At 34.2% G+C, this 25,770-nt stretch overlaps 1 protein-coding gene across 4 annotated transcripts in view; it reads left to right on the forward strand.

The window, feature by feature from the left end:
• Positions 1 to 25,770, forward strand: part of LOC111504347 (calcium/calmodulin-dependent protein kinase kinase 1) — a 233,010-nt gene that overhangs the window by 79,819 nt on the left and 127,421 nt on the right. For 2 of the 4 annotated variants that reach the window (XM_023158880.2, XM_023158879.2), the window contains exon 3: positions 16,040 to 16,106. In XM_023158880.2, coding sequence (XP_023014648.2) covers positions 16,040 to 16,106 — 67 coding nt within the window. Of the gene's footprint in view, positions 1 to 5,618; positions 5,777 to 16,039; positions 16,107 to 25,770 lie in introns of those variants that run through there. The other 2 variants (XM_023158878.2, XM_074172677.1) reach the window with 2 other exon arrangements.

Below are 25,770 nucleotides of genomic sequence, written 5' to 3' on the forward strand. Positions count from 1 at the left end.
TATCCTTCTAGTGGACTTGGCCGCGATGGTAGTGCGCCCGACTCACGATAGGAAGGCCGTGGGTTCGATTCCCGCCTCAACCAGATATTTTTTTCGAGAGAATTTATTTGGTTGAAGCTGGGATGATTCTGCAACCGTGTTAGGAATCACACGTTGAAAGATAAGACCTCGTTAGTCCTTATCTCGCACAAGTTTCTCAACTTCTGAGAGTTGTCGTTCGTATGGGAGCAACAGCTGATTAACGGAAAAACAGATTTTAAACAGAGTTTTTAAACAGAATGGAATTAGTATCGTCAAATATAGAAAATAATCATGAAATAATTCAGATTCATTTAAGTAAATACATGAATTGAAAGATATTCCAACCTCACTTCAATATTTTAACACAAGAACACTCAGTATTCAGAATTCCATCTTTTAATATTTCAAGTTCATAGACATCAAAATTGATCCAATCACAGGATATAGAATATAAAATAATCTCCAAATACGCAAACTTTGCACAGATTGCATACTGAGTGAAACAGCAAATAAAAATCCTCTCGCTAATAGCCAAGCGAGTACTGAGTTGCGACAGTATATCATTCAACTAGCGACAAATGGGACACGTGTGCAACCAACAGTAGCCAACCATGTTGGCGTCTTCAGACGATAACGTAGGATGAGTTCATGCAAACTTTATGCATGTATTTCTTTGTAAATCAAGTAAATTACACATTTTGATCATTATTATCATATGTATAACTGTTTGAAGGATCAGTTTCATAGAATTTCAGTTGTTGAACACAACATATTCTCTCAGTCTGCATTTGTATTTCGAACATCACTCATACCCAGTGTCTCAATAATATTCCTTTCTGATATATATATATATATATATATATATATATATATATATATATATATATATATATGGTAAAATGGATTAACAGGGTCTCTCAGTCAAAAAATCAAAAATCAAACTCTGCTTTACTTTGCCAAGCTTTCGCATCTAATGGAAAGCTTCTTCAGGGCCTATAATTTGATGATTTTTGAATATTTTCGCTTTTGAATAACATTACAAATCATACTTACAGTAAAAATGAGTGAAAAACAATAATTTGAAGATATAAATTGACGTAAAAGTTAACATGTATACGATTTTTTTTGTGGGTTTGACAAATGACAAATGTCATTTTTCAATGGGTATGATGATTTGATGAGTTTTTACTGTAATGAAAGAGTTATTGATTGATACATCTTTCATTATTATTATGTTTTTGATGTAGTTCTAGTAAATTACTATATATACTGCTGAGATTATCAATGTCAGTTTTCTTATTCATACAATCAGAAGACTTATTAATTTCCACCATTTCAAGAAAAAGGCGTTTGGAAATTATAGGCCCTGAAGAAGCTTCCCATTAGAAGCGAAAGCTTGGAGTTTGATTTTTGATTTTTTGACTGAGAGACCCTGTTCCATTTTACCATACATTTCTCCAGTCGCTAACATTTTCCAATTTATATATATATATATATATATATATATATATATATATATATATATATATATATATATACACATATATATGGTACACAAACAAAGAAAGATGATCCAATTGAAAGAAACCAAGCCAAGCTCACTGATAATAATATGAAACCAGAACAACTGGAACACCTTGAACAACTTGATTAATAACTCAAGCATTGTAACCGTTGTCACATCGCCTTTGATAATGTCTACCGTAGTAGTAGATGAAACGTCAGACATGGAAACCTGCCGACTACGGCCAAAAAACCCAGAAAATAGCTTTCACGCAGATATCTCCGGTCGTGAAAGTTTACATCTTTTGAATATTTCTGTCCATAACGATTTCCGTAACATTAAAAATTTTTGATGCACTTTTAATGACCGGGGTTTCATTTCTCTTTACATACCAACTATCTGTCTTCTTGGAACGAGTTTTAGGCGCCTCAGTGGCCATGTTGCGTACTAATTTCCAGACCAATTCTCTACAATCAAACTATAATTGAGAACAACAAATAGAACAATAGGAACACGGCATCTGTGTTGGACACTTCTTACGTAGGAATTAGACTTAATTGATATTTCTCCTTGGTGGCGCCTTCAGAACAGATTGAATAAGTTCATCCAACTGAACTGAAGGTCTGACGCTAATCGGTCGGTTGACGGGGTTGCAGTCGCAGTGTTCAGGAAGAGATAATTCGAATCACGTTGGAGAATTTTATAAAGTTCATTGATTCGTCCTAAAAGAGAAAACATACCGTTTGAATATTTTCATGAAATCACAGTAGAAGGTGAATGGAATGGAGTTCCAAACCACTTCCAAAGAATGAAATAATGTTTTCAGGAGACTGGAAGTTTGAAGTATACACAGAGAACGATACATGAAAGTAAATGCATTTATTCGAAATACCACAACATACGTATACGACTAACCTTTTTCGAAAAAAACGTTTCATACGTCGATTATACTCTAATACAGGGGTCGGCAAGTTGTTTTAGGTGGGGTCCGGATACTGTGGAAAATTTTTAATGAGGTCCAGAAAAAACAACTGATAATTAAGTGCTTTCTATGTATTATTTTAGTTTCAAATCAAATTCTGAATTATGAAACAAGGTGTAAAATTAATGTCAGAAACTGCTCCTACGGTCTTGAGCCAGTTTTTTATAGTTTGGTACTCGAGAGAAACGGAAAATTTGATGTGTATCTTCTAGGTGAAAGCTGTTGTATAGCAAAATACGTGTCGCGATTTTTGTGAAGCTCTTTATAGTTAAAATCATATAATACACTTTATTAATGACTTTTAATATGGATTTTCAATATCTTTTTGAAAGATATCCAGCTTGCGACATATAAATTTTATATTTTCTTTTAACTCTTCAGTTTCAAAATATTATTTCAATTAATAAAGGTATGGTATACCTTACCTACATATTAATTTATACTTGGAATATAACACATTGCAATATTTGGCGGTCCGAGGTTCAATCTTTGCGTTTGCGGACCGCGGTCCGCTTGTTGCTGACCGTTGCTCTAATAAGTCAGCTCACATTATTAATTCAATAGTACGATGTGCACACATATTAGATGTGAGAAATGTTGATTTACGTGGCTAAGTGTTCATAGAATTTTGTCAAAGTATTGATTTGTCTACGTACGAGCTCTGTTCAAAAAATAAGGTGAATGTTCAAACTTCGTGTGCTACGTACATTCGATTAGAGATTTCTTATTCTTTTTTTATTTTGGTAGATTTGTCACGAACCTTTGTTCACAGTTTCAGCTGTTTAGTATGTTTAGTATGTTGGTGAGAGGTAAAAAAGTTAGAAATGTTTTGCGTGTTCGGCGATTTTCTGTTATCAAAAACAATGGATCAAAGAATTTGCATCAAATTGTGCGTAAAAAAATGAAATAAGTGCTCAAAAACACTTAAAATGTTGACAGTGAGTAGATCACCAAAGCCGATTCTGGGACACCAGCCAATGAGAGCGTAGCAATATGTCACATGACCAGTTTGTTCGCTTGGTTTAACCGCCACATACTTGACCAACTGCGTTTAGCGAAACTGATACATAGTACGCCGAACCAAGACATACTGCGCAAAGCGTAACTGCTCAACACCAAACTATACTGCGCTCAACTGAACAAACTGGTCATGTGACAAATTGCTACGCTCTCATTGGCTGGTGTTCCAGAATCATCGGCTTTGATGATCTACTACAGTGACTGCGATTGCAATCTGACCCAGAAAAATGTTTACAAGTGGTACAAGCTTCTCACGGAAAGTCGAGAAAATGTGAATGACGACGCTCGCCTTGGGCGACCCAGCACATCAAAAACCGATGGAAATGTTGAGAAAACGAAGAAAATTGATATGAAGACTCGTCAAATCACTATCAGAGAAGTTGCTGAGGATGTCATCATATCGGTTGGCTCATGGCATGCAGTTTTTTCAGAAATTTTGGGCATGAAACGTGTGACAGCGGAGTTCATTACAAAATTGCTGAATTTTGACCAAAAAACCCGTCGCATGAGCGATAGGAATTGTTGAATGGCCAATGGCGACTTAGATTTGGTTGAAAGGATTAACTGATTACGAATCATGGGTATATGATTATGACATTGAAACCAAAGTCCAATCGTCCTAATGGAAGAGCCCAGGATAGCTGAGGCCAAAAAATCACGCCAAAATCGATCAAACGTCGAAGTTTTGCTCAATGTTTTTTCGATTACCGTTGCGTAGTGCATCAGGGGTTCTTGCAGTATGGTCGCACGGCTAATAAGGAGTATTATCTTGAAGTTATGCGCCGCTTGCGAGAGCAATACGAGGAAAACGTCTGGTATTGTGAAAATAGAGTTCATAACTCCTGTATCACGATAATGCACCTGCTGACCAATCATTGAATGTATATACGTGGCATACTTATGCATATAATGACGATTACAACTTTTACAAATTTTTGACTCGTCGTACCTCAGAAACGGTGGCTCTAAGAAAAAAAAGTATCAATACATTTTTTGTAGAAAATTTTATGATCTACTATTTTTATCTGAGGTCATCTTATGATAAAACTTACCGCTTTCCTGAAAATCGCGAAAAAACAATTTATTTCGAGATTTTTGACCTTTGACCACGAATAAATTTTTTTCCAGGCATCGCAATCATTCAAATTTTTAAAATCTTATTTTTAACTATGTTTTGAACAATTACACGCATTTGCAGCTTGTTGTGAATTCATGTAGCTTCACTCTTATTTTTTAGTCTAATTTGACCGGACTATTCGCCTTTGGAAATTATGTAATTGAGTGACACTAAATAGTTCACAATTCAACAACACGATGCTGTTCTCCAGGCGTGTTGAATATAATATACTGAATTTGTAAAGTGGAACACGTGTTGTATCTTTGTAAACTAGTAAAAATTTCTCAATGAAGTATAACGTGAAAATATTGTCATGAATAGTCATTAGATATAAATCAGTTTCATCACATATTTTTTTGAATTAATTTCGCCAGCTGACACGAATCTTTGAAAATTTTAGGTTTGATTTCAGATGAATTTTTGTATTGAAAAGACTGCCAATAGTTAATCTCTTTAAAATATGTTTTTCACAATGTTTGCTCTGTTTTGATAATCACTCGCTGTTGAATTAGTTTCATACAAGAATTGAATCTCGGCTTTTTGGTAATTCAATTCTTGCACCTAACATTCTACTTCTCAGAAAAAACTTTCAACTTTTGAGAGAATTTTATTTATTTTTAATAAAGTTTACTCAAATCCCGTACAAGAAATTCTCGATATTTTCCAAATACATTTTGTTGCTCTATCAATACTTCCTTTACTCAGTGCAGCTAATCATTTGAATTAAGATACTAATTATTCATCAACACTTAACACTGCAATCCATTTGTCAGTTAGTTTAAAGTTCAATTCGGTTTCTTTTGTGATCCTTCCGCAACCAGATGTTTCATAATGAGTTAACAATTCTTCGAAAACATCTCGCTGGAAAAATAAACTCGGACTCATCAGAACACTATTAGTTTATTTGAATTGCAAATGTGTACATCTCCGGTCCTCCCGACGATATCTCACGCATGTAACGAAAATAAAAAGAGGTTGTTTGTTAAAATTATTATCTATGAATATATGAGCATGTCAAGCAGTTAAAGACGATACATATGTTCAGTGAGTTTGGAGCGATAGTCATTGTGTCTGTGACGTACCAGTGGTTGAAAACATACAGTCCTGATGGATACAGAGAAAGAGTTACATTGTGAGTTAAAATTCATATTCACATAGGAGGCTTTTCACGGGGGCATTCTATCAACTTAAAGTTAGGTACTTGTGAAGCACTGATCGGAACCTTTGGTGTAGTAATGAATATTACTGGAGTTTTATCCCAATACCAAACCGTTATTTTAACACCTCGACACGTGTTTCGATCACCAAGTGATCATGTTCAAGAGGAAGAGGAAGTAAGAAGCATTGACCGCTCCATCCTGCATTTTCCAAGAGATTGTGTAGGTTGGGAAAAAGATCATAATTTTTATGTTATTAGTATACATGGAACTTCTGTCAAATTTTCAGACACACTACTAAAACTTTGCTAACAACCGTATAACTTACATTTTGTTGATAATAAACAAAAAACATGGGTTGATATGTCACTGAAATTGCTCATATATTTCAGAGATGCACTTTTTATTGTACAGTACTGGTTATTCGGGATAGTTATGATCTCAGACGCAGAAACGAATTTCAGAATACGTAGGAGAACACTTTTATTTACTTCTTATATCAGCAATTCACTGAAGTTTTAATATAAATTTTAAGTATAAATGATCCTTATCATCAGGATGAAGTTTCTGGGCATAGAAAATATGCTTATTACTCATATATAATCTGCTTGAATTAGTATGATAATTTCAGAGCCTACTCGATCCTAAATGTGTGCTCACACCTCTCTCTTGCCCATACAGTAATATACGAAACGTAACTCTCTCTTTCTATCTTCACTAACTTGTACTTCCCTCTCAACTTCGTTCGCCTCGCCGATCACACTTTTTGTAACGCTCTCGTCACGCATTCACTCACTCCGCAAGTTAAGCGCTCATAAAGAAGTTTTACTTCAAAAATGTGAATTGAAAGGGAAGAGATGAAAGAACTACTTTCACATGAACACACTTTACACGAAAGAAAAAGTACTTTCGAAACGAATAGTTTTCAATAAAACAACGATAAAAATAAAATAAAAACAACAATAAAAATTAATTGGCTTTCCGGGGTGACTTCATTGATTCCAGTGGCGCATTTGCTTTTTCAGCTGCAGGAAAACCCGGAAAACCTGCAGCACCACATCATCTGAAGATCTTTATCTAACAATGTCCTCTCTCTTATAAAACAAAATGTAGGGTGTCTCCAGAGGCTCCAATAAATTCGATGCATCGCCAGAACACTTCGTGACACGACTATCGTCAAACTTAAACCAGTCATTTTCATTGTTTTCAATGAGAATTGAATTACAATGAAATTAACTTTTCAGCTTGTACTCCAAAAATGGGTTATGGAATTGAATCAGATATCATTCATAGGAACGCTATACAATAATATCTTAAGCTCGGGATCTGTATTTGACAGAATTATTGACATTATTGCTTGATATATTCGCAGGCAGATGGCGCTGTACATAACCTCCTTGATATAATTCGAACTCACTTCACATGTATTTCTTCATTTGAAAAAAGTATATTTTTTCATTAACACGCGCGCCTGCTGCCTTGGGCTTGGTAGCTGATTTTCAGGCTCCCTCTCCGGAATCGGAAAATATCAATGGTCATTTTTCTAAACAATTTACGGTTGATTGATCCCAAAGTTTAGATAAAATAAATATAGTTCAAAAAACTAAAAAACATGCTTTTAGAGAACATCGAACTAAAAAGTTGAAAATAACTTTTTTGAATAAGCTTAAAAAATAACGAATAAAAAAACTAGTATTATTGTGAAAAAAGCGTGGGCGTTCTGTACCATATTCTTTGTATATCAAGCGTTCGTCTTAAGCTTATTTAAAAAAAATATTTTCAACTTTTTACTTTGATGTTCTTTAAAAAGCGTTTTTTTTAGTTTTTTAGACTAATTTTATTTTATATAGAGTTGGGAGAGGTGGAAAGTCAAAATCTTTCTTTTCCTATAATTCAATGATCAACACATCTTGGTGAAGTGTTTAATTTGAACTTTATCACAAAAATAAGCACGTGCTAAAGGACATTCTGCTTCAATTGAGTTGTGATCCTCTTTTCCTATTTCCACTGGGATCTCTGAAAACTGAAAACTGTGAATTTTTATGTAATCTTCGGACAGGCTTCTGCAGTACATTTTGCTGAATAATGTTTTTATTTGATGTAATGAACTAGTCATCATTCACGATTTTTGAAGGTTTGGAATTTACAGAGAAGCCATAATTGTTTATTTCGCAATGGATGAGAATTCAATTACCAAATATATGTTAATCTGTTCTGATGAAAAATTTATTTCATTTTCTCTGAAACTTTTCCAATTGGTTGAGCCCATTTTTGTATGTGAATTTTATTAATATATTTGACAAATTCACTTCAAATTCAAATGAATTTCCAGTCGAAACGTGTATGATAACAAAGTCAATTTGCCATAAAATACCCGAATTATTTCAACCAGACTAATAAAACCATTCGAAAAGGTTTTCTGTTATCGTGGTTCGTTCGTATATTAATGAAACTTTTTTTTGTTTCTGAAACGTGACTAGAAATTACGCTGTTTTATGAAGGCATTCCTCCGGATTCGTCAGTTTCAGATGTCTAGTCTGCTATTTGTTTAGTTGGAAAGAGAATGCTTTTTCCCACCACTTTCTTTCTTTGTAGTAAAGAAAAGCGTCTCTGATGACAGAAACACTCGAGACATGATTTTCATAATGCTAAGTTGAGAAGAATTCAGTTTCTAGAGAAATCGATTAAAATCAAGTGAATTCTTGGCAGTGCTTACTTGTTTCACGAAATGCAGAGAGAAGAAATAATAATAATTTGTTGGATGTTCATCGTATTCTCCAGATATGGTATTGCTTTTTTTCCACTTCCTGGGAATCGCTTGATTTGTACTTTTGTTCCAAGTCTCCGGAGAAGATGCAGCCTCAAGAGCTAATTGCATTTTTTCCCTATATTTTCATGACAACCATTCCAACAATCTCTCAAACCCTTGATGGACATATGTCATATTCTTTTGGACACAAATTGTTCATAAATGGTTTGCTTCTCATGCGTAAAATAAGACGAACTGCTTCTGTCTCTTTGTTACATTGCCTGCAGCTGAGATCTTCGTTGTACAGCTCTATTCAGTTCAGATGTCCTCTCAAAGAACAGTGTCTAGTGAGTAGGCCTGTAATTATTCTGTGCCGATCCCTGCTTCTGAAGCAGTTTTTCAGTACTTTTCTTGAACGATCCCTGAACGTTTTTTCGTTTGCATGTCTTTCCATATATGTATGTTTTATCATTACTATTTATGTTTCCTATAAACTCATTTTCAAATCTGGTTCCGTACCAAAGAATTTAGTACCCCTACAGTTGATTCAGGGCCTATACAGTGCATTTTTTTAATGTCCTCCCCCCTTTTATTTTTTGAACGGGTCAACTCAAAAAATTAAAATTTGAAATAATGAAATTAATGCATGAATACTTTATTTTGAAGTGAAATTGACAGATGCATTTTTCAAGATAGCGACTGATCGCAATCTGGAAAAATAAATTAAATAAAAAGGGGGGTCTTTTGATACATCATTTTGAAGCTCCTAGCGAATACTTTACAACACTAGAATATGAAGTCAATATCTTCATCTACTACAAAATGTCGGAACATTTAATAATTTCCTGAAGACAAACACATTAATATCGATATTTATAGAAATATTCCTTTTTATCTGCCACATATGGCATTTCCAACAAACCGATAAGGTTTGTTAAGTTATTTTTTGTTTATAAAAAATAAAGTATTCATGCATTAATTTCATTATCCCAAATTTCAATTTTTTGAGTTGACCCGTTTAAAAAATAAAAGGGTAGGGGGACATTAAAGAAATGCACTGTATATGGAGTTGATGAACCATGTCTGGCACACTCGTCAGCTTTTTCGTTGCCTATGCTAAGTACCTGAGTATCTCAGCACCCGTTATATAGTCAAGATATTCCTGTTCGCCAGTTTACCCAGTTCCTCACGGCATTACCAGACCAGTCTCGGTGTCACTTTTGGGTTCTTCAGTGCTCCGAAGGCAGCCTGGCTCTCTGTGGAAGTATCGATCAGCTCATTTTGTTGAAGTCTTGAACTGATGTTCCTTGCTCATTACAAGATTGCACACACGTTGACTGATGTGTACTGAAAGAGCTAGTGTTGTTCCCACTAGAGAAAAAATTATAACACATTTCTGCGAGAGAAAGTAATATTTGATAGAAACAGGTAATACACATTACATTGAGAAAAATGAGGATAGATATATGAGCCGCATCCTTTTGGAGACGGATCACTGGAATATCACACGTTTTGTCCATTTTCCGAGTGGTCAAAAAGCAAATAAGTCTATCACATATCGGATAAATGAATAAATCAATATCACTAAACCGTGCATAACAAAATTATCTGTTCTTTGACCACATAACTGCAGAATACCTTGCAAAAAAGCACAAAACACGACCCATGACCTTTTTTGATAGACGACAATCTTGATTGAATAATATCAACCAAAAAAAATTCGTTAGTGAACGTGAACATGTTTAAATAAAGCTAGGTTGATTGAAATGTAGGCCTAACAACCTACCGAGATGACATCCTGATGATTACTTGACAAAATAAAATTATATATACAATAAGTTTCAAATGAATTGAATTTTCCTCAAAAAGTGACATTGAACACCACCGATACAGAATTATAGGCTACAGAAACTTGACTTTCAGAATCAAAGTGCCGCCAGATGAGTGCCCGAGATGAAACTCTGGGAGGATACTCTGAAAATAATTTCTTTTCCTTCACAATTATGAAATCAAAGGATTGAAATTTCTTCAAAATGTAATAAAATGTAAAGTATAAATGGCTGGTCGAAAAGTAAAATTTAGTTACTAAAGTAATATAAGGAACAGCACTGGACCGAGCGGGTAACGGAAATGAAGATTTCTCCCCGCACAGTATATTCCAACTCCCCAGCCATGTTTGGTTTCCGATCCATCTGTGTACCAGGTGTTTCTGCCGAACATGTTCTCAGGATGACTGTTCCATCTCCACTCTCCACGACGGCCAAAGGCTTCAACTGCATAGTTTGTGCCAAACATGTATTTTGTTGTTGTGTGATCTGAGAATATACTGTTGTAAATTATGCCCGAAAGAAATTAACGTCGGCCTCCGCTGGTAGCCATAAACCAGGCGTGACGTGGCTGAAAGCGCGCGAGTGCACGATGTTTCCCCGCCGATCGAGAAGCAGCGAGAATAATGCTACCGACTTCGACAGAACTTCGGAGAAATTTCGACGCCATTCGATTACGATATTTAAAGGCTAGCCACGAGGATATCGGGACAGTCAAGTGGACGTTACAGTGCGGTACACGAAGTGATCTAGTAAGGCGATAGAGAATCAAATAATAGTTTTAGTTGAAGTATTTGTGTATTTAAAAGTGAAATAAAATTTGATTATTCAGTGTAGTCAATTATTGGTCAACCCACGGGGAAAAACGTAACAATATTAAATGTTTATTCTTCCACATATACCGAAATATCTGTTTCTCTCGATCTCATGCAGGTTGGTGAATTGACACACTCTTTGATCCCCAAATGCTCAATATTAACATCGTTTGAAAATCTCGTTTCTTCTCGATCTCAATTTTCTATAACTTTTGCCGAGTGAATTTTCTGTTTCTTCAGAGCTAAGGAGTAGTGATTGGTATTTATTAATACTTCGAAACGTGTGTATATTATTACGAAGTACTGAGAAAAAATGTCGAATCTATTCCAATGATAATAGACCTTGGGAAACGATAATGATTGTAGCTCTATGAGAGCTATAGAGTGCTCTATTTTAAATAATGAATAATAATGAAATCCCTTCAGGTCGATATGCAGATCTTGTACAAGTTTATTTCAGATACAAACAGGAGAAAAAAATTCATCGGCATCCACTAAACATTCGTAATGAAATTCAAGCAGATATACATAGGAACGCTACATGTGACTTATAAAGAAGTTTTGATATAACTAGTCTCCAACTCTTTACCAGCACATCATCTTCGAAAAACTATTCCCCAATTCATGCAAAAACTTTGTTTTCAATCATAGTGAAAGGAATTTAATTTTTTGACAAGGAACGTTTTTTGGGGGCGAATTTTCGTTTCGAAGAAAATTGAAACAACGAACAATGTCAACATCACTGTTTCGATTTGTATGGAAGTCTTTGAAAGAGATTTCTACTTTGTTGGTCACAAGGATCTCTTGAAACTCATATTTATTTATCATGGTTCTTCGATTGTGGGGCATTTTGTTATCTAGAAAACTGTTATCTGGAAAACTCATTCGAGTCTGTCTAGTGATAAAAAGACTTGAAAACAAATCACATATGACGTTCTTCAGTCTATTTTAACTTCTAGTCTATTCCATTTCTAATAGGAAAAGATAAACATCATTCTCCTCTCTTGATAGAACTTAAATTGAAGAAAAACATAACCTACGGAAGGGTATTGAGTAATCAGAAAATAAATATGATTTTGAAAAGGCCGATTTCAGACTACTATATAAACTTCTAAGAGATTTTGATTGGCCAACACTAGGTCAATGTCAAGACGTGGATGACTGCGTATCATTTTTCATCAAGCATTCTATAAAATTCTAGATATTGCTGTTCCGAAGTTCCCTGTAAAGTTGAAACTCTAAAAAATATATCCACCATGGTTCACGTCAGAAATAAAAACCGATCTGAGAATCAAAGAATATTTTAGATAGAAAAAACATTCGTCAGATTTATATTTGAATAATTTCAAAAGAGTGAGAGCCGAATTGAAAATAAAAACAAAAAAAAGCTAATGAAAAGTTTCTTGAAAATATACAAAATTGAAAGAAAACGAAAACTTGTGAATATGAATTCATCATCAATAACCATAAAGTAAGTGACAAGAAAATAACCTGCGGATTATTTTTGTTCTGTCTATGAAAACAATTCTACATCCAATTTGAATGATATACAATATTTCGTTACATAACTTAGAGCAAGCTTTTCGCAAATTGAAATCAAAAAGATCATCCAGACCAGATAATATATCGTGTTATATATTCAAGGCTTGTAAAGACTCCCTGACATATCCATTATCAGTAATATTCAATAGATCTTTGAAGAATATGAATTTCCAGAAAAATTTAGGGAGACTAGGGTCACCCCTATCTATAAAAATGGAGAAAAAACAAAATTAACAACATTATATAGGTATATTCTTATTTTCAGAGTTATATTTCAGGTCACCAGCATGGTTCCACAAAAAAAAATCTGTGGAAACAAATTTGTTGACTTTCACGACAGAAGTATCTGAAAATATGAAGAAAAAACTCAGGTAGACTCTGTCTTTACTGATTTTGCAAAAGCATTCGATAAGGTTGACCATGATACATTAATAGCAAAGTTGAAACACTACGGACTCAATAATCATCTAATAACTTTTTATGTCTCGCATATTTTGGCAGGATCGGGATTACTCTAAGAGTCCAACCTAGGCCCATTACTCTTTTTAATTTTCATAAATGACTTACTGAAAAAAGTATCATCGAACTGTTTGCTATATGCTGATGATTTCAAAATGTTTAAAAATATCACAGACATAAGTAACTATCTTGAACTCCAAAACAATATAGATAGATTAACTAATTGGCCCAAAGATAATAAATTACCTCTTGATATTTCTAAATGTAGAGTAATGACGTTCGGTAGGAGTATGACTCCACATCACTTTGCTTATATAACGCAGAATACAGTTTCAGAAAGGCTTCAAGAAATACGTGACCTTGGGGTCCTCTTCCAAAGTGACCTGAAATTCAACGGACATATTCAAAATATCAATAATGAAGCTGATAGACGACTAGCTTTTATATTTTAGAAACAATACGAAACAAATTTCTGAAATATTTGAATTTCAAAAAATACGGCAGTACTCCAGGTTTTATATCGTATGGACCAATCAGAGATGAATTCCACATAGAATTAGTAGAAAATAGAAGGATTATACAGAATATACTTTTCTTAGGGAAAATTTTGAATGGCCATGTAGATAGCATTTTCATCACCAATCAAATCTGCTTCTATGCTCCGCCGCCAGGTATTCATCCGAGACCAATTACTTTTCATGTGAATCAACATAAATCTCCTATTGACAGAATTTGTTCAATATATAATAAACACACAAAGATCTTTAGGTTTGGCATCTTTGATATCATATGCAAAACTTAAATCTAACCTGAGGGAGGTTATCAATTCCTGATTCTGCTGACGAGGGTATTTACATTATTTTCAGTATTAGTCCAATTATTGTAATCTGATATTCCTATTTTTCCTTTGTCTGTAAAATATTTTTATTATTTTTATAATCAAAAATTGTATTTGGAGATATTAAGACTCTGCCTGTTTGTTTCGGAATGAGCAAATAAATATCCAGTTTAGTCTAGTTTATTTCAACTTCAATATATTTGATATCACTGAATGACAGGCTGCAGCTTGAACCATCGACTCACACATCGGCCGATTTGACTGAGTGAACAAAGCACCCACGTCGAACCGCTTGGCTACCGATCGAATACTTTAATTGTTTTATTATATATGCGATTTTTCATCATCTACGTATATTAGTTCGAAACCACGAGTACTAGATCCTCTTTTAATATGTTCGTAAGTAGTTAATATATTTCAATCAATAACAACACCGTATATTTATAATTGTCTATATCATATCGGCATCACAAATGGATACGTCTAATATGAATATAATTACATGTCATTCTTTCTTATAGTAATTTCACGCCTTTATATAATTACATTTTTTCTGCTGGGCTGATATTAACTCTTAGAACCCCATAGAAATTATCGATCAAAAAGAAATTGTCTCTTCCATAGTAGGAATAATGGTAGCTACCAATTTGGCATAAAAGTATCACCAATTATGAATACCACTTTTTGCGTGACACATCATTCTTGATTATAAGATATATGCTTCGAAAGACAACACACGATAACAAGTTTCCAAGCACAGATTTGATTTCAGCTACCTTTTTGTCCAAGGAAGTAAAGATATTGTACATTATTCAGTGGTTTACATCAAAGGAAAAAAAGGGGCATTTGTTATTCAGAATGTATAGGAATATTTCTATTTGAGAAAGAAGGTTAAATCATCAGCTTCGCCGATGATACTGTGGTAATCTATAAAGACACAAATTGGTACAATTTGAAAATGAAAATTGAAAGGAATTTTGCCAAAATTAAAATATTGTTGGACTACAGACTATTATCGGTAAATTAAAAAAAAACGGTTAACTTGCCATTCTATAGCCTTGGAACATCTCTTACAAACTGTGATATAACATACAAAATTAATTCGCAATAAGACCAGAAAATGAAATTAAATATTTGGGAATAATGTTGGATCGTTCATTCAGATGGAAAACAGAAAAATTGAGGTGTATTTTATATAGGTCTTAAATAAAAAAAGAGTAATAGTCTATTACAGTTTTGTATAATCACATCTGAGCTATGGAATCATAGGTTGGGGGGGTGTTTCAAGAGCACATTATAATGCAATACAGGCCTCGTAAAATAAAATTTTGAAATCAATACTGAACAAAAACAATAGGTATCCCACCGATCAACTTTTTGTCGAGGCGAGAGTATTAGATATTCGACAGATATAGTATATGTAAATCAATATAAGACAACGCTCAAATAGAGGAGGACAACGTCGTACACATGTCTATAAAACCAGAAGTAAACAAAAGTATGTTACACCAATTATGAACACAGAACACAGAAGTTATTTGTACTTAGGGACTAAATTATACAACACCTTGCCAGATATAGTAAAAAATGAAAATACACTCAGAAGGTTTAAGACTGAAGTTGAAAGTTATGTAATGAGCAGGCCAAGATGGGAGATTCATGAATTAATTGACATTCCTTGATTGAAAATTAACTGATTACGTACGTTGAATCATTATATATAACCTCTACTGAAATTTTCCACTTGGCTCGTTAGTTAAGTTTAGATATAAGTATTGATTGAGATTTTATATATTTCAACTATTGATTTTATTTTATTCTTCAATTGCCTCACCACGTACAACCTTGTACCTTAACCATATGTATGCCAATAAACATTAATTGATTTATTCATCTATTGAAAATAAATTGTTGGGTTATACTCAACGTATGCATATTGCAAAAGTAAACCATTTTGTTTTTTCTAGATTTGTAATCAATTCAAATTAATTTAAAAAAATCTGTTTCAGCGAAACTATGGCAAGATGGCTGTGCTTGCCGAAAAACAAGAGCACCGAAAATCGGAGATATTTCCAGGTGAGTAATCTCAATTTGGCAGCATATTTCATTGGTATTTTTGAAATTCAAATCTCATATTCGAAATTAGGAACAGCAAAAAGTTTATTCGATATTTTCCAATGTGGAGTAACCCCAAGATTTTATGAAGTTTGAGAGATAGAGATGCAAAAAAAAGTTTCCAAAAGACGCCAAGGAATGGAATATAGAGAAAACTTAGGAAAACCATTGGCTACTTCATGAAGAGAGTTTGAAATTCATTCTTAGGTTTTGTGGATTATGCCATCAAACTGTCTTGTTTCATGTGAAACCTTGCAGGAATAGTTCGCTAGACCTTGCTGAATTTCCAGAGGGCCATTTGTATGATTTTTATAGTCGTGAACTAAAATGAGTTCCAGCCTCATACGATAGGTTGCCTTTAATGTTTCGGATTTTGACAACCCTAGTATTGCAATCTGGCAACTGAGAGCTCTTATCATAGAGTTGGACATTTTTGAGCTTATACGTACTCAGAACGTTTTGACATACACGCGCTACTTGTGTTGTTTACAGTAACTTAAAAAATTCATCTCGGCCCAAAAATGGAATTGAATCGTGAACATTTTCTTTTGATTATTTTTCACAACTTTCGACGTGGCTTAACTCAGCAACAGTGCATAAATGAATTTAATTCAATTTTTCGCGATGAAGCTCCATCAAAGACCAGTGTTTATCGACGGTATGGTGAATTCAATCGTGGTCGTAGTTTACTCCAAAACGAATTTCGTGAAGGTCGTCCAAAATCAGTTATTATTTTGAAAATCATTGATGCTGTGCGCGAACTGATATTGCAAGATCGTCATGTGACCTATCGTGAGATTGAGACAACTTTAGGCATTAGTAGGCCTAAAGGCCTGCTAATGCCTAATATTGCATAACATTTGACATTGGATCCCACACAATTTGCCAATCGCTCAAAAAAAAGGCTCGTGTCGATTGGTTGAAGGAAATGCTCAAAAAATACAATCGCGGTGCTTCGAAACACGTCTATAACATGAGACAGGTGATGAATCGTTTACGCGTATAAGCCCGAAAATAAACAGCAGTCGACTGCTGCACTTCCAAGCAAATGGTCGCCTGTTCTTTCGGGAAAACTGGACATGTCGCAACTGTACCATTAGAACAACACAGAACAGTCAATTCTGAGTGGTACACAACCATTTGTTTGCCAGTTGTCTTCCAAGAAATCAGGAAAACCAACCGCTGAAGACGGATCACTCTTCACCACTACAATGCGAGTTCTTACACATCTGCTCAAACAACTGCATTTTTGAGCACCCAAAACATCGCTGGGCACCGAATGACTTTTTTTTATTTCCGCACGTAAAAACCAAACAGAGGTCAATGTTTTTCGACACCTGAAAAAGCGGTTGCTGCATTCAGAACGCATGTTTTGGAGATACCTCAATCAGAGTGGTAAAAGTGCTTCGACAATTGGTTCAAACGCATGCAAAAGTGTATAGGTCTTCATGGGGAATATTTTGAAAAACAATAAAGTGATTTTCGATGATTAATATTTGTTTTTGTTCTCTAATCTCGAAATATAAAAGGCAACCCTCTATGGTTAGTTATTGGTGATGCAAAATAGAATCCAAGTGAGGAAGAGTGGCAATTCATCAAAAGTTATTGTTCTGTTTCAAACACTATACAGAAACGTGGGAGAGGAAACCAGCAAAAAATTTCATTTTCGAAAAAGTGACCTCTGTTTGCGAATGTGATGAATTTCTGTACGGCTCCTGATGAAACTAGATTTTTTTATTAAAAAAAGTCCTTCGATTCATCATGCCGTATAAATCCATGGCTTCATGGGAGGTTGGATGATTAGATTCCAAAACACCGATAGAAATTTCTCCAAACTAATCTTCATTTGAAATATTTAAATTTGAAAAGAGCCTACAACCTGAACTTGATTTGACCTTGAATTCGCATAACTTTTTCAAAATGCTGGCGTCATTTGTGTTTTTTTTTTATGAACATTCAAGAATATTCGACTGAAACCATAATTTATTATCAATAATAATACAATAATAACAATAACAATATCAATGGTGTACTTGTGATGCACTGTTTGGAACCTTTGTTGTAGTAATGAATGTTACTGGAGTTTTAATCCCAACACCAAATCGTTATTTTCAATACCCCGACACGTGTTTCAATTGCCAAGTGATTATCTTCAAGTGGAAGATTGAACAGTTCAATTGTGAACGTCAGTCATCTGAAATCACCACGTTGACAATGTCAGAAGACATGTCGATTCCTGCTGTATGTGAATTGTCATCAATATACAATCGCCTCGCGGAAGAGATCGATAGAAGACTGCGAAGTATACATTACCCATTCTATTCATAATTCACAACAAATTTCCTCCTATTTCCCTTGTCGATCATAAACAAGCATAGGATGTCCTGTTTTCAGGAATATCATACATTTCATATGTACTCGGTTAGAAGTGTATTCGCAATGTTGCGATATTTACTATACTTGGGTAAACGGAATATTTTGAAATGGTTTGAAATCAGTGATGAAAAAGCCGTTTACGTTTCTTATAAGGAATTAATAACAAATAAATTATGAATACATTGATCCGTTACTATTAATAATAATCATTAATAACACTCTCCAGAATTTCCAGACTTCGTTTTATTTACGACGTGTTTACTACACGGTAGCTTAATCAGTTAGAGTGGCACAACAAACTATTCTACAATGTCTTTTATATAACAATGGGTGTTATATCTCACTTTGGAAATATAATTTTTTTAAATATTTATTTTGAAAAGGGAAAACAGTGCTGAATTCCCCTGAGTTACAATTGAACAGGAACAGACTGTGAATACAACTGATACAACTTTAATGCAACTGTAATTATAACTGTAACAGAGTCTGAATGTAAATCATTTCGCCACGCAGGACGTATTTATAGGAAAATAATTTTTTACATATTCTAAAAATGAAATAAAGAAAATAAAGTTTATTCATGTCGTTGCTTTGGAGAACTGCGTATCGCCAGATGTTCATTCAGCATAAGTCAGCATTGATATTGATCTTGTTTATCCCTGTCACCTTGGATATGAATAGAGATGGTCAATAAACAAACATATAACAGGTATTAACAAAACTTAATCAGATCTGTCAAATCTGTTAAAATCTGATAAATATATAGTTTTGGTAAAGCAGATAGGTTTGAAAGAAAAATCACGATACAATATAACTTCTAGGAAACAGGTAATTTATATTTATCGACATTTTATGAAAACAAGTTTGATAAAAGTGAATGAATAACTTCTTGTTTGAAAGAAATTTGCGTTTATTGATTTTCAGAGAATTTAGCGAGTTTCATTTTCGTTCTTCATTTTCTACACGAGGTATGTTCGAAAAATAGGGTAAATGTTTAAAATCGCGTACATTTGATACGCAATTTTTTTATTTGTTTTATGTCGGTGCACTCGTCTGGAATATATTGTTTACAGAGGATAACTACAAAAACACACTTTTGACTATTTTCCACTATATTTCTTTATTGTTGACGGGTTTCGGCTATTACACCATTTTCAAAATAGCCGAAACCGGTCAACAATAAGGAAATATAGTGGAAAATAAAAAAAAGTGTGTTTTTGTAGTGTATCCTCAGTGAACATGAATTTTCACAAAATAAACAAGTCGTCAATCGAAGAAGTGATATTGTTTACAGGTTCGGCTGTTTAGCATGTTAGTTTTTTGGTGAAAGGCTAGAATTGTTTTGCGTGATCGCCGAATTTCTGCTTTTCACAAAAGGTCGAGAAGATGTGAATGACGACGCTCGCCCCAGCACATCAACAACCCATGATAAGGTTGAGAAAGTGAAGGAAACTGACATGGAGAATTGGCGAATCATTATAATAAAAGTTGCTGAGAATATGTATGGCATATCTGTTGGCTCAGGACATACAATTTTTCAGTGAATTTTGGGTATAAAGCGTGTGGCAACATGCTCAGGAATTATGGAATAGCGTCAACGACAATCACTGTGAAACACCTCAGGAGAGCCAAGACCAAAAAAACCCGCAAAGTTTGATCAGATGTCATAGTTTTGCTCTCTGTTGTCTTCCATTACCGTTGCGTAGTGCATCAGGAGGTTTTACCACATGGTCGTACGGTCAAAAAGGAGTAATATCTTGAAGTTATGCGCTGCCTGCGAGAAGCAATATGAAGAAAACTTCCTGTATTGTCAAAAAACAATTAATGGCTTCTGCATCACGATAATGTTCCAGCTCACTCGTCAATGCTTGTTCGTGTCAAAAACAACACAGTTATCATGCCTTAGCCACTGTTCTCACCAGATTTGCCTCCTTGCGACTTTTTTCTGTTCTCCAGATTGTAGAAAACCACGAAAGAATGGTGTTTTGCGGCGATTTAGGAGACAAATTCCGAATCACTATCAGAACTGCTTCTAGAATTGAAAAAAAACGCTGGCACAAGTGCATTATATCTGTAGGGCACTACTTTGAAGGGAACAAAATAAAAATTGATGAATAATAGTTATTTATTATACAAGGGAAAAGAGTATCTAATATTTTTTCCGTGTATAATACACAATTTTTTTTTCTGTGCGGGAAAAACGACGATTTAATATTGAAAAAAACATATACAATATGTTAAAGTCAGAAAATTATTAATGTGATATTTGAATTTTTAAACAGGTAGGCGTTGCTATGAAACCAATCGATAGAAAATCAAGTATCTGCCAATTTAATTCTGTGATTTGATTTAAAAATTGTGAACTTAGTGGTCAGTAGTTATTTTGAAAAATGTCTAATTCCGAGTTTTCTCTGATTCCACCGGAGTTAGTAGGAGCAGCGAAAGTAGCGTCACAAAAATTATTGCCAGCTAAATCGCGGAAAATTTATGAAACCGCGTATCCAAGATTCATGGAATGGAAGATGAAAAAGACATGCAGTTCTTTCTCGGAGACGGTGTTATTGGCTTATTTTTCGGAACTGGCACAACAACAAAAGCCATCAACAGTGTGGTCGAATTATTCAATGAATAAAAGTATGTTACAATCCAATAATAATGTAGACATTTCAAAATATTTCAAAATAATTACATTTCTGAAACAAAATGGGAAAGATTACTCGCACAAGAAAGCTGCGATATTTACGAGTACACATATTAGTGACTTTTTAAATAATGCTCCCGATGAAGTTTATGTAATGGCCAAGGTTGTTGTTGTATTTGGTATTGCAGGAGCTTGTCGAATGTGTGAAATCAGCCAGGTAACATTAGAAGATATTGAAGAATCGGAAACGTTATTAATTGTGAAACTCAAGGAAACAAAGAATGATGTATACAGGAGTTTTGTAGTTACTGAAAAATATATTAAATTTTACCGAATGTACATAGCCCTTCGTCCAGCACCAGCAACGGATCGCCGCCTGTTTTATGCATATCGCAATGGAAAATGTATCAATCAGGTTGTGGGTAGCAATCAGTTTTATAAGGTACCTGAAGCAGTTTCTAATTTTCTTCAACTTGAAAATGCCAATTCATATACAGGTCATCATTTCGAAGATCGTCTGCTACACTTTTAGTTGAATATGGGGGACTTGATGATACTAAAGAGACATGGTGGTTGGAAGTCATCAACGGTCGCTGAAGGGTATGTTGATGAATGGGTAGCACACAGGACAGAAATAGCTAATAGCTACTAAAGTGTTTAGAACGTTTGGCAGTGCTGAAATAACACCCACACCCAATTTGCGACCAGGTACATCAACGTCAGTTGTTTATATGGCAGAAAAAAATATAATTTCAACACAAGGAAATTTGACTGTTGTACCGTAGTTCAAGGAACATATCATTCATGCAATGCACATTTAATAATTGTACTTTTGATATAAAGGAAATGTAACTTCTGTATAAGAAAATATCCTAAAATTAAATTTCTACTTTCTACAGATTTCATATCATTTCTGGAAACATATGGATTCGTTTTCCGATAGCATTTCAGGTTAGCTTCCCAAATTTCTGCTACTGCAGTTCTCGGTTGATTGGTCAAACCACCAACACTGACATGAAAACTTGGCAAGTTGACTTGGGTGTCACACCAATAGGTGGTTCCACTTACGTTTCGCTTGCGTTTACGCAGCTATTTTTATCAAGTACTTTCTTGATTTTTTCTCATTTTGTCTTCAATCGAGAACCGCTGGCCCGGTACTGATGATGCCCAATAGGCTGAAACAGCTGTATACCGGTGACTCTTGAATTGCAATCAATATGGGAATAATCAAAAAGTACTTATCTATTTATTTTTTGATTTTCATGAAATTATTTTACAGCAGCTTGACTGCATTAACCTTTCTAGATTTCATATATATATATATATATATATATATATATATATATATATATATATATATATATATATATATATATATATATATATATATATATATATATATACATATATATATATATATAAATACTCACCGGGGAAAAAAGTTATTCCATAAAAAGTGACATTTTCTTACCTGTCATCAGAGATAAAATGTCAAACTTTTTTCCCGTCACAGAAAAAATAAATATTTTTTGAGAAACATTTAAAATCACTCTATTTTTCGAACACACCTCCTAGTATGTGTAGTCTATGTTGAAATTGTGGTTTTTCTCTCCTGAACTACCATCAAGAAGTTATTCATTCACCATTATCAAACTGGTTTTCATAAAATGCCAAAAATTAACATATTTATAAATTACCTGTTTTCCTAGAAGTTATGTATTGTCATTGTTGTTTTACAAATATACCGGTTTTACCAAAATTTTATGGAACTGAGTTGTACAGTACTGTAAAAGACATTGTAGAATTGTTGGATACACTGATGAAGCTACCGTGTAATACGCTTCTTCAATAAAATTCATTGTGAAAATTCTTCAATTATTATCATGGATAACATATAAATGACTATGAGTATACATTTTGTAGAGTTAGACTCACTACGTGTATGAATATATTCTTCCATTTATTTTTGTGAAAGTCACTTCGATATAAGTATTTATTTAAGTTTGAGGTGCATAATTCACGATCTCATTTATGTAATTAAATAATTATTTGATAATATATTAATCAACGTTCGGATTTGTCTTTTATCAAATTAGAGCCTTGATGTTGTTTTTGTATTCACGAACAAAACTTTTATTAGCCGAATAGTTGGTAACCGCCAAATGAGTGAACAAACTACAAACAACTGGTGTTTGTGTCGTTACAAGTTCTTGCAACACGTTGTTGCCAGAAATATTTCCAGATATTACCACCGTATAGAAGTGTTTGCTTTTATACGGTGGTTCAGTTGACTGAAATCATTCAGTTTTGTACATAACAGATAAAGTAATAACGCGAATTAGTGGGTGCGTATCCCTATTTTGTCGAATTAGACATTAGGCATTAGAAGTCGAACGCAAAGTGAGTTTGGAAATAATAGCTATTTCAGAACATAGTGGATGTCTATCACATATCTATCACCCAATTCAATTTCACTAAATTCAGGAACAAAATAATCAGAACTCTACATAAATACAAGTTTTATACCTACTCTATCCTTTTGATGAAGTCAAAGAAAGAATCCGGACTGGCTGAAGAACCAAACGTTTCGTCTACTATATGCTGCGTTAGCCAGCATCAGTGGTATGTGTATTGTCTGCGAAGATGAAAGTTTTATCTCAAGTCTCAGTCCTTGTTGAGACTTCGAAATATATCACTCCTCCTCGCAGTCAACGCAAACATCACTGATGATGTATGCCGCAGTAGTAGACGAAACGTTAGGTTCTTCATGTGCCATTCGACCACGGCCTACCAGCCTGTATTTTTTCTTTGATTATGACTTCGGCCATGAAGGCCTATGTTCTTATATTATCAGTGGAAGTTTGTTCATTCATTTAATTCAAAAGTGATAGAATACTTCTGAGAAATTATTTCAGAACTTCCAATACTTTCCTCAGTACGCTCTTCGCGGGGGCAAATATCAGTATGGTGTGTCCATACTTTTCAGCAATACTCTCGAGGACATACACTTTTTCAAATATGTTTGTCTGTAAAACTTCAAGCAGTTAGTTTTTGGTGCAGTAATCATCTTCAAAATACAAATTTTTATCCATTAAAAAACTTTGTATTTCATCTTTACTCGAATTTTTATTCAGTACTTTGATGAGCTGTCGCGAATGATAGGAAGCGTTGTCAAAAACTATTACACTATTCGTATCCAAATTCAAACCATTTCTTGAAAATATCAGCTTTCATGTTCTTATGATAGTCAACATCGCAGTCCTCAAGTTTTTTCCATATGATTTCAAAGAATTCGGAACCAATCCTTTACTTCCTCCGCAATGCACAGTGATAAGTCGCGATCCTTTGTTGGCAGGCATGTTAGGCGTACACATTCTCGAAACATCAGTCCACCCTTTCGTAACTGTGTCGTGATTGTCATACCAAATTTCGTCCAAATAGAAAATTTGATGTTGTTCTTGTCTATATTTAGTTATTTGTTCTAAGTATTTATTACGCGATTCCACTATTCTTCTGCTTTCCATGACTGCTTGACGTTTAATTATTACATTGAATCTGAATCCTAGTTTCTTTATCCAATTCTGAAGAGTTTTGTCACAGCAGCTCACGTTATGGCGGAAAGTATTGAATTTCTTCCTTATTATTCCAGTTGTAGGAATCTCATTGCTCTTATAACAGTCGTATATTGTTTTTTTCATTTATTTCATTAGATGAACATCTGAAGATTTTGGTAATCCTGTATCACATCGTGTCTTGCGTTCATAAGTTTTGTTTTTGAATATTTTACGTACACTCGTATCCCTTTTTCCCATTGTTCACTATCGCTATTGGAATCACTTCACTGAAAAAAGTCTATTAGTAGTCGTCCAAGGGCGCCACATTTCAAACAGATAACAAAAATTTCAAGCAATTATACTTGCACCAATATCAAAACACTCAAATTGCGATCAGATCCTGAACTGAACACGACGGCGACAACCAACACCACATTCTCCGATTTCTATTCGTCACCGTAATATGACTTCAAATTTAATTTTATGATTCTTCATCCAATAATAAATCTCGATTAGTAATAGTTATTCAATACGAACAGAAAAGTCTACAGTACACGTGAACTACTCTCCCGGTTCATTTTTATGTAATGATTTTTTTGAGCTTTGAAAGTGCCGCCAACTTTAAGAGTGCACAATATCGTTTACTTCGGCTATACTACCCAATTATATATCAATTGATAATAGTGGTAGAATAAATACGGTATTCTAAAACTATTTCCCATATCTATTGAAGACTCTGTCACTAGAATAAAAATAGTCTTCCGACGAGTGTTTTACTAACCAAGTCAAGAATTACTTCGGAAGACACGAGTTTCACCTCTTTTGAATTGGAGATATTGAATTGAATGAAGAGCACTCTGACAGAAGAATGAAATTTTGTGAGTCGAAACTTTCGAAAACGCATAAAGAGTATTTGTTTCAGTGAGGAATGCACTTTTATATCAAACGGAAATGACAAGCACCAAAATAAGCGATATTGGTCAGACATAAATCACAAATTTTTCGAGAAAGTGACACTCAAACTCCTGAAAAGATTAATGTCAGGGCAAAAATA

Source organism: Leptinotarsa decemlineata, unplaced genomic scaffold, assembly GCF_025532065.1.
Source record: "Leptinotarsa decemlineata unplaced genomic scaffold, Ldec_3_MD MMD2_tig00000133_RagTag_RagTag, whole genome shotgun sequence".
NCBI classification, from domain to species: Eukaryota; Metazoa; Arthropoda; class Insecta; order Coleoptera; family Chrysomelidae; genus Leptinotarsa; species Leptinotarsa decemlineata.